General features: G+C 38.8%; 1 protein-coding gene across 3 annotated transcripts in view; it reads left to right on the forward strand.

The window, feature by feature from the left end:
• tiam1b (TIAM Rac1 associated GEF 1b) overlaps positions 1-19,141 on the forward strand; it is a 132,298-nt gene that overhangs the window by 75,384 nt on the left and 37,773 nt on the right. For all 3 annotated transcript variants that reach the window (XM_079822651.1, XM_079822652.1, XM_079822650.1), the window contains 9 exons: positions 1,427-1,612; positions 6,471-6,617; positions 9,927-10,001; positions 12,493-12,663; positions 13,051-13,155; positions 13,640-13,721; positions 15,437-15,523; positions 18,666-18,878; positions 19,130-19,141. The exon at positions 19,130-19,141 is cut by the window's right edge and continues 89 nt beyond it. In XM_079822651.1, coding sequence (XP_079678777.1) covers positions 1,427-1,612; positions 6,471-6,617; positions 9,927-10,001; positions 12,493-12,663; positions 13,051-13,155; positions 13,640-13,721; positions 15,437-15,523; positions 18,666-18,878; positions 19,130-19,141 — 1,078 coding nt within the window. The remainder of the gene's footprint in view (positions 1-1,426; positions 1,613-6,470; positions 6,618-9,926; positions 10,002-12,492; positions 12,664-13,050; positions 13,156-13,639; positions 13,722-15,436; positions 15,524-18,665; positions 18,879-19,129) is intronic.

Below are 19,141 nucleotides of genomic sequence, written 5' to 3' on the forward strand. Positions count from 1 at the left end.
TTGCTTCCGAAGGACAGTACTAAATGAAAAAAAGAAAGAAATAATACCAATTTGGACATCTTCAACCTGTTCAAAAGTTTTCACCCCCCCGGCTCTTAATGCGTTGTGTTTCCTTCTGGAGCATCAGTGAATGTTTCAACCTTTTTTTAATAGTTGTGTTTGAGTCCATCAATCGTCCTCAGATCTCAAAATCATAATATCACTGCTCGAAAGAGTTCAAATATGCAAATGATGCAGATCTGAAGAACGTTGGTCAGTTTAACTACTCAGGACAAACAAGGGACTCAAGAACAACCATCACAGTGAAACAGCCGTGGATCATCCAGGGAACGACACACAGTATTAAGAATCAAGGGTACATAAACTTTTGAACGGGGCCATTTTTATAAATTCAGGACTATATGTAAACCTTTTCTTTCTTTTATATATCTTTTATATTACATATCTTATTCAGGACAGCACTAAATAAAAAAAAAAAACATGCATTTTGTATGATCCCTCTTATTTTGTTAAAATTATTCACATTTTCACAGATTCTGCAAGGGGTTCACAAACTTTGAAACAGCACCGTATTATATAGATTTGTGGGCACAGCATGATTAAAACGGGAACAAGTGACAGACATCATGTCTTGACATTCAAAATTGTTGTTGCATGCATCTGGTTAGGACAAAAAGTATTTATATAGCTGTCAAATAGTCTGTCGTGCTGTTTTGTTTCCCCTAATTATTGTATCAATACCGAAAAGCGCTATGACACTAACATTCTCGGTGTTCGCTCACTCTGCGCCGTATTATCTGCAGATTTTCATCACTTCAATTTTGATGCTGTCACAATGTTGACAGAACAATAATTCCCTGCGCACACTTGCTGCAGAAGTTCAAGTTCTAGTCACTGGATGTTTGTGCAAGAAACGGAGATCAGACTGGCCCACGTCCCATCAGGAGGAGGGTTAGCGGGTGCCTGTGCATTTGTGTTTGTGTGGGTATATAATTTTGGCAGAGCGTCGGGTTACTCATTGTGCCCTTGTGAATGGCAGCAGGGTTGAGTTCCTGGGGAGTCCCAGACCTCGCTGCCAGTGGAATGTGTGGCGCTGTTGTTTGCTACTTTGTGAGTTGCCTGGACCACTGCCCCCTCCGCCGTCTTCCAAAAAAACATTCATCCCAGAGTGGCTGGGAGGAGACGGCGTGGTGTATAAACCCACTCCACTGCCCTCGAAACACCATTTTATTAGACGACTAGATCAAACCAGACCAAACACAAGGCACGGAAACTTCTAGATATCAAGAGATGGTCCTTTAGGCTAAGTGTAATGTTTTGATCTTGTTTTTTGGACATCGAGAGAATGAAGTGATCGTTTTGACAACTCTCACATACTGCTGGCCTGCATTTCTAACCAATAACTTGTTCTGTCTTTTCCTCACAGATTTTCCTGTGGGAGCAGAATTTAGAGCAGTTCCACATGGATCTATTTCGGTTTCGCTGTTACCTGTCCAGCCTGCAGGGCGGCGAGCTTCCCAACCCCAAACGTCTGCTGGCCTTCGCCTCCCGACCCACCAAACTGGCCATGGGCCGACTGGGCATCTTTTCGGTCTCCTCCTTCCATGCACTGGTGATTATCCCTCATTTTTCCATAATTTATTACATATTTCTTTGCTAATATTTTATTTCTGGTATTTCTTCTTCTGGGATATATATATATATATATATATATATATATATATATATATATATATATATATATATATATATATATATTAGGGCTGTCAAAAGATTAATCGCGATTAATCGCATCCAAAATAAAAGTTTGTGTTTACAAAATATATGTGTGTGTACTCTGTTAATTATTATTTATATATAAATACACACACAAGCATGTATATATTTAAGAAAAATAAAATATTATTTTTATGTATAAAACATTTATATATATATATATATTATAGATTATATAAATGTATATACAGTATATACATGCAAATATTTCTTAAATATATACATGAATGTGTGTGTATTTATATATAAATAATAATTAACAGAGTACACACACATATATTATGTAAACACAAACTTTTATTTTGGATGCGATTAATCGCGATTAATCTTTTGACAGCCCTAATATATATATATATATATATATATATATATATATATATATATATATATATATATATAGTTATATATAGTTATATATAGTTATATATATAGTTATATATAGTTATATATATATATAGTTATTTTGTAGAAATATATATATATAGTAATTTTGTAGAAATATGTATATATATATATATTTTCACATTTATTCCATAATGCACACAAACACTTATTATGTAATAATATTTTATTATATGTAATAATATATATATATAGTTATTTTGTGTAAACATGTGTATGCTGTATGTATGTATATATATATATATATATATATATATATATATATATATATATATATATATATATAGTTTTTTTTTTCAAATTTATTCCATAATGCACACCATACACACCATATACACTGTATATATATATACATTTGTATATTATATATTATATTTTAATTTGAGTTGAGTAAAAGAAACCAAAGTTATGCTACCATTGTTGTCATAATTTACTGAAATATAATATTAATATTATAACAGTTTTAGAGATCTCAGTCTTTCTCCTTTCAAGCAGACATTGAAAACAGCTCCCTGGTGGCGTAAAGAGACTTAGTTTGACTGATACGTTTTTAAACGTTTGGTATCTAACATATTTCAAGAAGTATCATTGCTTAGAAACCCACATCAAGAGCATTTGTATTGCTCTATTTTTACCCAGAATGTATATATTAACCTGGTTCCCTCCCACCTGTCAGTGTTGGTGAACGTGGGTAATGGATTTTTGGCATAAAAAGCAACAGTAGTTGAAAGGTTGGTCGGTGTATTTGCAGTTGGATGTGGGCCACGGCTCCGGCTAATCAATACCATCCATCCTCAGATTCGCCTCCAGCCCTGGCGTTCTTTGCAGGAGCTGGAGGACGCTGGGATACTGGGAGATTTTATTTTTGTCCTTGCATCTTGGATGAATATTTTGGGTGGAGGGGGTGGGGATGTTCTTCAGTATTCACATTTTGAGAGGATGGAGAGAGAGGATAAGTGTTGAGTCCAAATGAAGTGCTGTTGGCCCTTGTGCTGTTTTTCACGAATAATAGCTTGGTTCAGAGCAGTTGAGAGGGTTTTTGATGCAGCCGGAGTGCTTTTCTCCATCAGGAGACCCAGAAATGCCACAGCGCGTTCAACACAACGAGCGTGTATAATTTTTGAATGACACTGAAAAGAACTCGCCAAACACTTCACTAACCTTTAAAATTCATCCGGACCCCAGTGACCACAGGAAGCTAGACATTTTGTTTTGTGTGTTTGCTGCTTATTGCTGAATGAATATGTGTGTTAATTTATTTCTAAATGTGTCGTCCCACTAGCCGAGTCGATTTTGGTCGGGAAAGTCTCATATGCCAACTGAAAAAGCTTACCGAAAATAAGAGCAACAACAATTATAGTAGACTGAATGCAGTTTATAGAGAAACCTTACTCTGAAAATTGTGTAATGGTTATGTGTCTTTTCAGGACTATTTGAATTCATTAAATGCAGACTGTTGTGCTGCTCCGCTTTCCTATTCGATCAGTCATTTAAATGCAGGAGAGCTCCAGAAAATGCACGGATGCAGTCACCATTAATAACACATTTGTGAGCTTTGTGTTTGCAGCGTGAAAAGTCTCAATCAGATTCAAACAGGGCTGTGGTTCTTAAGTAGATGGTAAAACCATTGCCTCTAATGGTCTCTACGATCAACTTAGCTCACAGCGCTTTTGAGAAACGCAGCCCAGCCCAGGACAGTTTTCCTGCTAACAATTAGAAAAAGCAGCTGTATTTTCGCATGTGGTAGCTTGTCGTTAGCTGGTGCAAGCTTGTAAACCATCTTAAACCAACAACAAACCAGCTACCAGCTAGTCATAGGAATTTTGGAACAGGTTGACCAACTTGCACCGCTAATGACTCGTTTAGACCAGATCATAACCCATTTATATCAGCTTAGACCAGCTCATGACCAGTTTAGACCAGCTCATGACCCATTTATACCAGATTAGACCAGCTCAGAGCCCATTTATACCAGTTTATACCAGCTCATGACTGGTTTAGACCAGCTCATGACCCATATATACCAGTTTAGACCAGCTCTTGACCAGTTTAGACCAGCTCATGATCCATTTATACCAGTTTAGATCAGCTCATGACCAATTTAGTCCAGCTTTTGACTAGTTTAGATCAGCTCATGAGCCATTTATACCAGATTAGACCAGCTCAGAGCCCATTTATACCAGTTTATACCAGCTCATGACTGGTTTAGACCAGTTTAGACCAGCTCTTGACCAGTTTAGACCAGCTCATGACCCATTTATACCAGTTTAGATCAGCTCATGACCAATTTAGTCCAGCTTTTGACTAGTTTAGATCAGCTCATGAGCCATTTATACCAGATTAGACCAGCTCAGAGCCCATTTATACCAGTTTATACCAGCTCATGACTGGTTTAGACCAGCTCATGACCCATATATACCAGTTTAGACCAGCTCTTGACCAGTTTAGACCAGCTCATGACCCATTTATACCAGTTAAGACCAGCACATGACCAATTTCGACCAGCTAGTGACTAGTTTAGACCAGCTCATGACCCATTTATATCAGCTTAGACCAGCTCATGACCAGTTTAGACGAGCTCTTGACCAGTTTAGACCAGCTCATGACCCATTTATACCAGATTAGACCAGCTCAGAGCCCATTTATACCAGTTTATACCAGCTCATGACTGGTTTAGACCAGCTCATGACCCATATATACCAGTTTAGACCAGCTCTTGACCAGTTTAGACCAGCTCATGACCCATTTATACCAGTTTAGATCAGCTCATGACCAATTTAGACCAGTAAATGACCAGTTTAGACCAGCTAATATCCTGTTTAGACTAGATGATGACTAACTTGCACCACTAATGACCAGTTTAGACCAGATCTTAACCAATTTAGACCAGCAAAGGACCAGTTTTGACCAGCTAATAGCCTGTTTAGACGAGATGAGGACTGACTTGCACCACTAATGACCAGCTCACGACCAGTTTAGACCAGCTAGTGACTGATTTAGACCAGCTCATGACCAGATTAGATCAGCTAGTGACTGGTTTAGATCAGCTCATGACCAGATTAGACCAGCCCATAACCAGTTTAGACCAGCTAGTGACTAGTTTAGACCAGCTCATGACCCATTTATATCAGTTTAGACCAGCTCATGACCAGTTTAGACCAGCTCTTGACCAGTTTAGACCAGCTCATGACCCATTTATATCAGTTTAGACCAGCTCTTGACCAGTTTAGACCAGCTCATGACCCATTTATATCAGTTTAGACCAGCTCTTGACCAGTTTAGACCAGCTCATGACCCATTTATATCAGTTTAGACCAGCCCATGACCCATTTATACCAGTTTAGACCAGCTCTTGACCAGTTTAGACCAGCTCATGACCCATTTATACCAGATTAGACCAGCCCATGACCCATTTATACCAGTTTAGACCAGCTCTTGACCAGTTTAGACCAGCTCATAACCCATTTATACCAGATTAGACCAGCCCATGACCCATTTATACCAGTTTAGTCCAGCTCTTGACCTGTTTAGACCTGCTCTTAACCAGTTTAGACCAGCTCATGACCCATTTATACCAGTTTAGATTAGCTCATGACCAGTTTAGTCCAGCTCTAGACCAGTTTAGACCAGCTCTTGACCAGTTTAGACCAGCTCATGATCCATTTATACCAGTTAAGACCAGCTCATGACCCATTTATACCAGTTTAGACCAGCTCATGACCCATTTATACCAGTTAAGACCAGCTCATGACCAGTTTAGACCAGCTCTTGACCAGTTTAGACCAGCTCATGATCCATTTATACCAGTTAAGACCAGCTCATGACCCATTTATACCAGTTTAGACCAGCTCATGACCCATTTATACCAGTTTAGACCAGCTCATGACCCATTTATACCAGTTAAGACCAGCTCATGACCAGTTTAGACTAGCTAGTCTTGACCAGTTTAGATCAGATCTTTACCAATTTAGACCAGCAAATGACCAGTTTAGACCAGCTCATGACCCATTTATACCAGTTTAGACCAGCTCATGACCCATTTATACCAATTTAGACCAGCTTGCACCTCTAATGACCTGTTTGGACCAGTTAATGATCAGTTTAAACTTTAACAACTTATTCCTGAACCACTTTTTGAATGAAGCTTATAAACATCAGTGTGCCTGAATCATTGAGAACGAGAGTTGTTCATATCTCAGACTCCTGCTAGGTGCAGTCTAGTCAGTTTGATCGCTGGGACACATACTATGAATGTTGTTCCCGCACCTCATGCAGCTGTTTTGTGTCTGTAGGTGGCGGCTCGCACTGAGAGCGGCGTGAGGCGTCGGACACAGGCGATGTCACGCTCAACCAGCAAACGCAAGAGTCGCTTCTCCTCACTATGGGGTCTAGACACCCACTCCAAGAGAAAGAGTAAAGGTCATCCCAGCATTAACCAGGTAAGACACACACACACAAGAAACACACACTTAATTCACACAGTGCTTTCTTCCTGAATGCAAGAACTTGCATTTGCACATATCAACCAACTCATTTAGACCAACTCATGACACATTTATACCTGTTTAGGCCAGCTCTTGAACAGTTTAGACCAGCTCATGACTAGTTTAGACCAACGCATGATCCATTTATACCAGTTTAGAACAGTTAATGACCCTGTAACGATGTTTGTTCGTGTGGGAAGAAGGAGGCGGGAACCGGCGAACAATAAACAATAAACTTTAATCAAACAAACAAAGTGAAAGTAAAAGCGGCAGCCCCTCACGGACGACTGCCGCAGACATACATAAACAAAACCATAAATAAAAATACAAATTAAAATCCAGGCCTGGTCCTCTCTCGTCCTTCACTGTCGTCGCTCCTCCTTTATACTCCCGTCACTCCTCCGCGAGAGACGAGGCCAATGCGGCACCCAGCTGGCGCTCATCATCATAATAATGACCGCGGCCTCGTCCCGCTCTCACGGTCCCTCAGCCTCGCTGCTCGCCACAGACCCATTTACACCAGCTCATGACCAGTTTAGACCAGCTCATGACCAGTTTAGACCAGCTTATGACCAGATTAGACCAGTTAAGACCAGCTCATGACCCATTTATACCAATTTAGACCAGCTCATGACCAGATTAGACCAGCTCATGACCAGCTCATGACCCATTTATACCAGTTTAGACCAGCTCATGACCTGTTTAGACCAGCTAGTGACTGGTTTAGACCAGCTCATGACCAGATTAGACCAGCTAGTGACTGGTTTAGACCAGCTCATGACCAGATTAGACCAGCTAGTGACTGGTTTAGACCAGCTCATGACCAGTTTAGACCAACTCATGACACATTTATACCAGTTTAGACCACCTCTTGAACAGTTTAGACCAGCTCATGACCCATTTATATGAGTTTAGACCAGCTCATGGCCAGTTTAGACCAACTCATGACTAGTTTAGACCAACTCATGACCCATTTATACCAGTTTAGGACAGCTAATGACCCATTTAGACCAGCTCATGGCCAGTTTAGAGCAGCTAGTGACTTTTTTAGTCCAGCTCATGGCCGGTTTTGACCAGCTAGTGACTGGTTTAGACCAGCTCATGACTAGTTTAGACCAACTCATGATACATTTATACCAGTTTAGACCAGCTCATGACCAGTTTAGACCAATTCATGACACATTTATACCAGTTTAGACCAGCTCAGGGCCCATTTATACCAGTTTAGACCAGCTCATGACCTGTTTAGACCAGCTAGTGACTGGTTTAGACCAGCTCATGACCAGATTAGACCAGCCAGTGACTGGTTTAGACCAGCTCATGACCAGATTAGACCAGCTAGTGACTGGTTTAGACCAGCTCATGACCAGTTTAGACCAACTCATGACACATTTATACCAGTTTAGACCACCTCTTGAACAGTTTAGACCAGCTCATGACCCATTTATATGAGTTTAGACCAGCTCATGGCCAGTTTAGACCAACTCATGACTAGTTTAGACCAACTCATGACCCATTTATACCAGTTTAGGACAGCTAATGACCCATTTAGACCAGCTCATGGCCAGTTTAGAGCAGCTAGTGACTTTTTTAGACCAGCTCATGACCAGTTTAGACCAGCTCATGACCGGTTTTGACCAGCTAGTGACTGGTTTAGACCAGCTCATGACTAGTTTAGACCAACTCATGACACATTTATACCAGTTTAGACCAGCTCATGACCAGTTTAGACCAACTCATGACACATTTATACCAGTTTAGACCAGCTCAGGGCCCATTTATACCAGTTTAGACCAGCTCTTGAACTGTTTAGACCAACTCATGACCCATTTATATGAGTTTAGAACAGATCATGACCAGCCCGGTTGCATAAACCGTTAAGACTAGTCTTACAAGTTAGACATAACATTTTTTCTTTAAGACGGTTCATAATTTTTTTAAATCAGTTACATAAAAACATAGACTGGCCTAATTTGATACGAAAAGTAAGACTGAATGCCACTTGCCTAACTGCTAGTGGCTCATACTAGATCTTAAGACACTGTCTTAACATAATGGCTTAGTTTATGCAACTGGCCCAGCTCATGACCAGTTTAGACCAGCTAGTGACTGGTTTAGACCAGCTCATGACCGGATTAGACCAACTCATGACACATTTATACCAGTTTAGACCACCTCTTGAACAGTTTAGACCAGCTCATGACCCATTTATATGAGTTTAGACCAGCTCATGACCAGTTTAGACCAACTAATGACTAGTTTAGACCAACTCATGACCCATTTATACCAGTTTAGACCAGCTCATGACCAGATTAGACCAGCTCATGACCAGTTTAGACCACCTCATGACCCTTTTATACCAGTTTAGACCAGCTCATGACTGATTTTGACCAGCTAGTGACTGGTTTAGACCAGCTCATGACCAGTTTAGACCAACTCATGACACATTTATACCAGTTTAGACCAGCTCTTGAACTGTTTAGACCAACTCATGACCCATTTATATGAGTTTAGACCAGCTCATGACCAGTTTAGACCAACTCATGACACATTTATACCAGTTTAAACCAGCTCTTGAACTGTTTAGACCAACTCATGGCTAGTTTAGACGAGCTCATGGCCAGTTTAGACAAGCTCATGACCAGATTAGACCAGCTCATGACCAGTTTAGACCAGCTAGTGACTGGTTTAGACCAGCTCACGACCCATTTAGACCAACTCGTGACCCATTTATACCAGTTTAGACCAGCAATATAACCATTTAGAACATTTAATGCTGGTCTAAATTTGTCAGTTTTTTTTGCGGCAATTTGCTGCCTGAAGAGATATCCAGCTCATCTGTGGTGATGTGTGTTGCAGTAGCCCTGTCATATATCTGCCTATAACACTTTTTTGTTACCATTTTGGAAGGAGTAACATTTTCATATGTGGTTTCAACAACCAGATGCATTTACACTTGTCCAGTTTCATCTGGAATGGGTTTCAAACCATGTCCTGAAGTGGTTTGAGTGATTGGATTCTAAGTTCGTTAAGTTTGCATTTACACCTGTTTTTTTTTTTACGATTGGATAGCTATCCGATCAGACCAGGTGTAAACAGGCTCATTAACACAACATGTGATGGTCAGCAGCTATGCCACTCTTTTTAACAAGGAGATAAAATGCATGCCACATTTTGTTGGTTTATCAGGTTACATGTTCCTCCTTGTATATATTTTAGTTTCGTGGGTCTCTGTGCTGAATGTTAGATGTTGTTTTTAAACAGGTTTTTGCAGAAGGAGATGATCCAGTTAAAAGTCCTCTTGAAGGAATGTTTGAGGGTTCTTCTAGTGAGACAACGGTAAGAAACATGCATCCTCCCTCTCTATGAAACACTATCTATAAAAGTGGCAAAACACACAATACCACATAAACCCACTGCACCGAATCAGAGCTGCCCTGTTCAGAGAGATGCGCTCTGGGACAGATCTCTGGAGTGAGTTGGCAGCGGTGTGGGCGTATATTCATTCCTGGCGTTGGTGGAGATGTAGGCTTTCGCTCAGCCGGGCATGGAGGAACAGTAGATGGTTGTGCTATAATCCACTGACCTGGGCTGCAGATTAAAGTGCTGATGTCTCAATGTTCACTCAATGTTCCGATCCAATCTGACTTCTGACCTGTAATGCTGCCTGAATCATAATCATAAGCCGCGTTTCCACCGCAGGAACTTTTCCCAGGAACTAGGGACTTTGGGGTGGTACTCGGTGTGTTTCGACCGCAGGAACCAGGGTCTAAATGAAGTTCCGGGTAAATATTTCCACCTCCAAAAGGCCCTGCTCGCGAGGTAGTACTTTTTCAAAGTTCAGGAACTTTCGGGGGTGGGACTTTCGTGTGCTGAATATGCTGATTGGTTGAGCTCACGCAGCATTTTATTTCAACCGGCATTTTTAAAAGTCTTGCGAGGTTCGTTTTGCGTTCAGCAAATATCAGTCTTGCTCTTTCTGTCTGATGGCGCGCGTTCGTCTCAGCCATCTCACGGTCAATGTCCGTAATAGCTGATAATAACATACGTTGTCTTATTTTAAATCTAGCTTTACGAGCTTTCAGAATACACTTTAGTATCAGTGCTCGTCTCTTTTCCGCCGTTTTGTTAATTACATCTTTAGTAAACCAATACATAACCAGCAAAAACAGCGCTGCTTGCATCTCCTCCATACTTGTTAGTGTTGCAGACAATATCGCACAAAATTGATTACTGTCCGTCGGTGACTGGGAGGAACAGTCGCGCGCAGTCCCACGTCTCTGGACTCATTTGCCTAATCTTCACGGTACTTCAGACCGCAGTGGAAACGCAGACAGTAGCAGGTCGGGGGGGAAAAGTTCCTGTAAAAAAAGTTCCTGGTACAAATTGTTCCGGGTAATGTCGGTGGAAACGGGGCTATACACAGTCTAGTGGAGTCCTCGACGGGTCAGGGCTGTTTTAGCAGTAAAAGTAAATTTTGACAGCAAATTTTGATTTAATTTTGGTCATAGTCTTTTGACTAAAATGCCATTTAGTTTTAGTCATATTTTAGTCACCTGAATTGTTTTTAGTTTTAGTCTAGTTTTAGTCGACAAAATATCATAAGATTTTAGTCGACTAAATCTACAGTAGATTTAGTCTCCTAAAATCTAATGAGTTTAGTTAAATTGTAATACATTAAGCATTTAAGCATTACATAACCGACTGTCACTTGAACTGACATTTTGACATAATTTTGTTGACATGAAAAATACACGAAAGAGCTCAATTCACTTTTTTTGTCTGTTTTTTAAAAAAAACAGCTATATAGTTTTTATAACTTTGTATTTATGTTTTAGTCAGTAGGCTATATCAGGTTAAGCTAAAGCTTCATATAAGTTTGTCTATTTATTTATTTTTTATTTCAGTTAACATTTATTTAATTTCAAGTAATGAAGATTTTTTAAATGGTTTTAGTTAACTATTATGACCCTGATACTTTATTGAATATGTGTCAAATACTGGTCTTTCCTCCTGACTATAAATGAAATTAAATACAGTTTATTGTGTAACCAAAAACAAATATTTAATGCGTGACTTTGATTATAAACAAGCTCGAAATACACCGGGACTCTTATTTTGAAATGTCTGCGCCTCTGTTGCAGTTGCAGCTGCTCATTCAAGTTCAGATGAGATAAAATATGCATTGTTACAACCGTCTAAGACATATTACTATATAAACATCGTGAAGTAAACATTGTCATTATTCATCAGCATTAGTTCATAAACAATTGCATGGCATAAATGTGCGCTATATTGGGGATGCGTGAGGCTGTAGAACAGCGGTTAGATCAGCACGTTCAAATCAAATGTGCGCATCTGTTACACAGGATATCAGTTCTGACTGGATCTCTTCCCTAATCGTCCCTCCCTAACATTTTCGTCTCGTTTTTATTTGTTGACGAAAATGACAGTTGATTTTCGCCATAGTTTTTGTCATCCAACACTAGTTTTTATTTAGTTATCGTCTCGTTTTTGTCAGTGAAAAAAGGTCGTTGACGAAAATTATTCGTCATCGAAATTAACACTGGGACCAACACAATATTAGGAAGGTGGTTATAATGTTATGCCTGATCGGTGTACATGTGCACATTAACTGCATTGTATCAAATGATTGGTTTAAATAGTACACAGTAGTTAAAGACGCCTAATATAGTGGGACCATCTTATTTTAAGATAAGATTAAAATAATAAGAGGAGTTTTTAGAAATGATGAGATGAGAATGATCATCATTTCACATGATTAATAGCATCCCGTTCACAGCTGTGTCTTTCATTTATCACACTACAGAAAGACACCAAGACCCCAGTGAAAGGTCTGCCAAGACCCAGCACGGATCATGACATCTGGTCCAGGGACCACCTCACTCCATCATGGGTGCTGCTGCCAAACGACCAGCCCGTGTTAGCCATCATCCATCCCGGAGAGTCGGCCCTCGACATGCTGGAAACGATCTGCAAGGTAACGCCAAAATCTTTCTGGCGGGAGAAACTATCTCCGTTCTCTTTTAATGCCAGGTTTCTACATTCACAGAGTCGCTTCAGTCTTCGGGGAATTGAATATCAGTTTGAAGGTCACTGGTGGAGTGAACTCAGATGTTCCTCAAAGCGTCCCTCGGAGGGTTTTTAAAGACTCGAGCATGTGTGCCCGCCGTTAAAAGCATTTTATTCGCTTGCCTATTGCTTACAGAGCTGCGTGAAAACGTCCTGCATCCTGTCTGATATGAGCATTTGGACCTTTTTAGCGTGTGATTCCTGTCCATCTGGCCCACTGAGAAGAAGATACAGCCCAGTAACATGTCATCCATTAAATGTGTGTCTCCTTTCATCTCTCTCTGTGTCTCTCCAGGCTCACCAACTGGACGGCACCAAACACTACGTGCGGCTTAAGTTCCTCATCGAGACCCAAGTGCAGTTCTACATCCCCAAACCGGAGGAGGATATTTATGATCTGGTAGGTTTGGAGTTAAACTCGCTCTCCCACCCGCTGGTTAGATGCTCTCTCATTACTTTCATCCTGCTGGGACATCACACTTCATCCAAACACGCTTTCTCTTCCTCTCTCCCTCCTTCTCGATCTAATAGCATTTTTTTTCCTGCGGTATACAAAAGGAGATGTTTTGCTGATCCCATCACCTCTCCTTTTGGCCCAAAAAGCATGTCTGCTATTGAAATACTTTATGCTTTTGAAGCCTCTTCCCTTTGCACTGCATCCATCATCCTTTAACTTCTGTTCAGCGTCTGCATTTATTACGTTTCGAGTGTCCAGGTCAGACGCAATCGATCAAACAGGAACATAAAGTTCTTTTGCTTGAGAAATGTGATCTGTATTCTGTCACTCTCTGCCTTTGATACCGTCCCTCGTGTGCTGTTTATGCTCTTTGAATGTGGCGTATCACAGTTCTGTTTAGTGGAATATGAATGTGTCTTCTTCACAGCTGTATAAGGAAATCGAGCTGTGCTGTAAGATCAGGAAGGTGATCCAGTTTGATCGGGATGAGTCCTGCATGATCGGATACGGTGAGAGCCAGAAATGTGTTGTTATCTTCTTCATGAAATCATGACCTTCCTGTTTATACTGGGAACTTTAAAACGGTAACTGGAAATGATGGCCGTTCCCAGATATTATTTCTTTATTAAAATGTTTACATATAATGAAATGAACAGTAGTTTTGAAAAAGCTGTCTACTCGCATGAGCAGCTTAATATCTTGCAGTCGCCTCAAGCGGTTCACAGAATATATTAAATATAATGACTGAAAATGTTGATTTTACATGATTCTACATCCACAACGCTTGATGTCAATATTAGTCGTAGCAGTGTTATTTTAGTATTATTGTTATACTATTATAGTATTCATTAATATTTTGAATTATCTTTTATTTTATGCTTTTGTCACTTTGACACATTTTTATATTTCTATTTAGCTTTAAGTTATTTTAATTTTAAGTCATTCGTTGGCAGGGCAAAATTTTGAATTTTTCAATGCTTATTTTATTATTTAATTTTATTATTTAATTTTATTCAGTAATATTTTAAATTATCTTTTATTTTTATATTTTCAATTTTAATTCTAGTTTACATTTTTAGTATTTTTTTATGCTTTTGTCATTTTGACTAATTTTTATATTTCTATTTAGCTTTAAGTTATTTTAATTTTAAGTCATTTAGTTGCCAAGGCAACATTTTGAATTTTTCTATGCTTATTTTTATTTTATTTTATTTTATTCAGTAATATTTTAAATTAGCTTTTATGTTTTTATTTTCCATTTTAATTTTATTTTAAATATTTAGTAATTTTGTTGTGCTTTTTTCATTTTGACTAATTTTCATATTTCTATTTAGTTATTTTAATTTTAAGTCATTTAGTTGCCAAGGCAAAATTTTGAATTGTTCTAAACTTATTTTTTTTTTTTTTATTCAATAATATTTTGATTTAGCTTTTATTCTTACATTTTCAAATTTAATTTTAGTTTAAAGTTTTAGTAATTGTATGTGCTTTTTATATTTATATTTAGCTTTAATTAATTTAAATTTTAAATCAAATGTATTCTTGGCAAAAAAAAAATGTAATTATTTTTTTATTTAATTTTTATTATTATTATTTTTTATTTTATTTTATTATTTTATTTTATTTTTTTATTTTTTATTTTTTTATTTTATTTATTATTTTATTTTATTAGTTACCAAGGCAAAATTTGGTCTTTTAAGCTCTATTTCTCATCTAATATTTTTTTTATTATTATTCATTAATTAAAATTTTTTCATTTTATTTCAATAACCAAAAGCGATTTTTAATCATTTTAGTTTTACAATAACAACACTTCATCATAGGCGATATTAATTTTATTTTTGCAGTTTTTGTATTTAATTGTATTTATTACAAATTACTAAATGCACCCGTAATAAAATCTTTAAAAAAAAAATATTGATCATAAGCTGTAGGAAATCCTGAAGATAGTATGCTAATTTATACAAATACATGTCTATGGCGGTAGCATTTAAAGGGATAGTACACCAAAAAATGAAACTTATTTTATGTTCCTTAGAAGAACCAAAAATTCAAATGGCTTTAAAATGACATGATTGAGAGTAAATGATGACAGAATGTACACTTTTGTGTGAACAGATCTTTTAAATTTGACCTTGTAACTGAAAGGTTGTAGGTTCAAATGCTTCGAACGCTGATCCATGACTGTACTTGATCATTTCATGTCTCTGCCTGTCTCTCGCAGGTTTTTCTATCTCTGTGGTGGAGGAGGACAGCGTGCAGCAGCTCTATATCACTGACGTGAGAGCTGGAGGATTAGCATTCGCTAAAGGTTCATTAGTTCGTCTCACCTCCTAATTACGTTCTCTTTCTCTTTTTTACCCCTGTCTCTTGGTTTGTTCTTTTCTTTTTCTTTCTCACACGCACACACACACACACACACACACACCATCTCTCTCTGTCTGTTCAGCTACTTCTTAGGAATCAAGCTGCACGTAATTACTGTGATATCTGTGCTGTGCTCCTGGTGTTATGTAACATGTTGTCAGCTCTATGGGGTTTTGGAGAGCCAAAGATTGCAGATTTATCCTCAGCCTCTCTAAACTCTGAACAATGACAAAAGATGGAAGGAATCGGAGAGACGATTAAAGTCGGATTCACTGATGTGCCATACTTTAAGCTCACCTGCATGAAGAATGCAATGCATTAAAAGGAAACATATCATGCAAAGCAGGATTTTGTAGAGCATTTACCGCAGGCACTTTGCACAGAGAAACTTTAAAGGTACAGTAGCAAAAATGGCCCATTTAATTCTAAAATCAAAGTTTAGAGCGCTTTACATAAACAAAAAACATTTATTTTGAATCGAAGTGAACTATATCACAATATTAAATTAATTGTAGGTATATTTATGCTCATTTCGCTTACTCGCTTCACTAATGTCATAAGTGGATTTGAGGGTAAAATATAGAGTACGGCCCCTTTAAATGACCATCAAAGCAGGCTTATGGACACCCAGACACTGTCATCATGCTGAATGAGACCCTGGTCTCTCTGAGTGATGTCTGAGTGATCAGTGTGGCAGGATCAGGTCCGACTGGCTTATTGCTGACATTTCACATCGGCCAGAGAACTGGGTCAAACCCTCAAGCTGAAGGGAAGAGGCGAGGCAAATGGAAAAGCTAGAGACAATCTCTCTTTTTTTAATTGCATCTATTTATCTATTTTGATGCTGGCATATGAAATATGTTTTTATAAACTGTCGACCCAAAAAAACAAGCGTTTAAGGAGCCAAAAGTGGATACATGCAAGAAGACGTGAAGCTTCAGCAGGAAGAATGGGTACATTTTGGGATCCTGACACTCAGTATGCCTATGTGTGCAGTAAAAATTTTGTCTCTGTTAAGTCAAATATCCAAATGTTAGTTTTATAGATTATATTTCCTGTCGCTGATTACGTTCCCCTCCAGTGGGTGTAGTTCTCAGTGTAATATAACGCGCTCTGTCTCAATTGCCTGTATCCACTTTTTTTGTCCTTAAACGCTCGTTTTTTGGATCGACAGCTTATAAAAACTTCTGGGTTTTTTCGTTCTGGGTTGTTTAGCTTGTTTGCTGTACACATTGTCACATATCAGCTTTTTTGTTCTGTTTTTTGTTATAAGTCAAAAATGACAAGGAGGCTGCTTCACGCAATACAAAGTCAATGGAGACGGTTTGATAGTCCCCCAACAATGTGCAACAATGGTACATAATTTGCCACTAAAAGACAAGACTTGATTCTAATCACATATTATTTATTTCAATAATCCAAATGTATAAAAATAATTAACTTTAGAATAAGAAATTAAAGGGTTAGTTCACCCAAAAATGAAAATTCTGTCATTAATTACTCACCCTCATGTCGTTCGACACCCGTCAGACCTCCGTTCATCTTCGGAACACAAATGAAGATATTTTAGTGTAAAGCTGATGGCTGAGAAAGGCTTCAGTTAGGCCTCCATTGGCATTCAGTACATTTACACTCCCAAGACCCATAAAAGGCACTTAAAACGTTGTTATAAAGTCCATCTCACCACAGTGGCTCTACAATAATTTTACGATGCGACGACAATAGTTTTTGTGCGCAAAAAAAATCAAAATAACACCTTTATCCAGCTTGTTATTGTCTTCCGTGTGTGCCTCCACGACGCATGCGCGAGAATATGACGTAGCGCCAGCGTTCGGGAATCCATGAAATGCACACTTTAGCCCCATTTTGAGCACTACGCCGAGACCTAAAGCACGATCAATGTAGAATTCAACAGCTTAGATACGCGCGTCTTCCTCTGCTTGTAAATAAATCGCTTCTGGGTCATGTGTCCGAACGCCGCATCTGCGTCATATTCTCGCGCATATACAGTACAATAACAAGTTGGATAAAGTATCCGGTGTTATTTTGATTTTTTTTTTCGCACAAAAAAACTATTGTCGTCGCATCGTAAAATTATTGTAGAGTCACTGTGGTGAGATGGACTTTGTAACAACGTTTTAAGTGCCTTTCATGGATCTTGGAAGTGTAAATGTACTGAATGCCAATGGAGGCCTATCTGAAGCCTTTCTCAGCATCAGCTTTCAACTAAAATATCTTCATTTGTGTTCCGAAGATGAACGGAGGTCTTACGGGTGTCGAACGACATGAGGGTGAGTAATTAATGACAGGATTTTCATTTTTGGGTGAACTAACCCTTTAACAGCCATAAGCAGATATGAACAGGAGTGAAGAGTGAACACACTCTTGTGTGTGTGTGTGTGTGTGTGTGTGTGTGTGTGTGTGTGTGTGTGTGTGTGTGTGTGTGTGTGTGTGTGTGTGTGTGTGTGTGTGTGTGTGTGTGTGTGTGTGTGTGTGTGTGTGTGTGTGTGTGTGTGTGTGTGTGTGTGTGTGTGTGTGTGTGTGTGTGTGTGTGTGTGTGTGTGTGTGTGTGTGTGTGTGATCATGTTCGTTTCACATTGTATTTGTGCTCCAGTACCAGGCCTTCATTTGTGTATGAACATTTTCAGATTTATACTGGATTTATTGATTTTTCTGGACAAATTAATAATAAAAAAACATTTTTTTTTCACTTTTCCTATTCATTTTCAATGTGAGGTCACATTGCCCCCAAACACTAAGAATGGACTTTTTACTTATCTTTAGATACAACCGTATCAATCCCAGTTTTAAAGCTAATTCCTACTCCTGGCTCAATCTAAGCCCAGTCTGTGAATGCCAGTGAATGACATTAATTTCTGTCTTTAGGACTAAAAACTCCTGACGTTTAAGTTTTTGCTTCACAGTTCTGTATGTCCTTGGTTAAAACTTCTTTAATTCCTCCTTTGCTTTTCATTTTATTAACTGTATACAATCGTTTTACTCTTTCATCCATTTAGCATATCTCAAGAAACATCTATGATTGCAATAATTATTCCTGAAATATACCCGTATTAAAATGATTGCAGGTCTGAACGCAGGAGATGAGATTCTACAGCTGAACGGGAAGGACGCCCGCACTCTGACCTTCGCTGACATGAAGGTGGCGTTCGCTCAGGTCTCTCTCTCGCTCACCGTCAACACGCTGCCCCCTGTTGACCGCCGGCAGCTCTGCTACCTGCCGCCGAGGCGCTCTGACGCTGTGGACAGCCTCTACACGGACATCTTCTCTCAGAGTCAGGGTGAGGGGAGGGCAGGCCACTGCTGACCCGCTTAATTCATCGCTTTTTGTGTTTTGAAATGAACGCTTGAAAATAACTCTGCCACACTCAATGCAAACCTCACTTTTATACAATATAAACATCTTTCTAAGGGAGTCCTTGGTCTGAAAAAGTTTGATGTTAGATGTTACACTTTTATTGATTGCTGAAAGTGTTATCAGTTTAGCCCAAAAATTGTGACGTCCTAGTCATAGTTGGTTGTGTTTCCACAGAGGAGATTCTTG

The sequence above is a fragment of the Gobio gobio genome, assembly GCF_949357685.1.
Source record: "Gobio gobio genome assembly, chromosome: 8".
NCBI classification, from domain to species: domain Eukaryota; kingdom Metazoa; phylum Chordata; class Actinopteri; order Cypriniformes; family Gobionidae; genus Gobio; species Gobio gobio.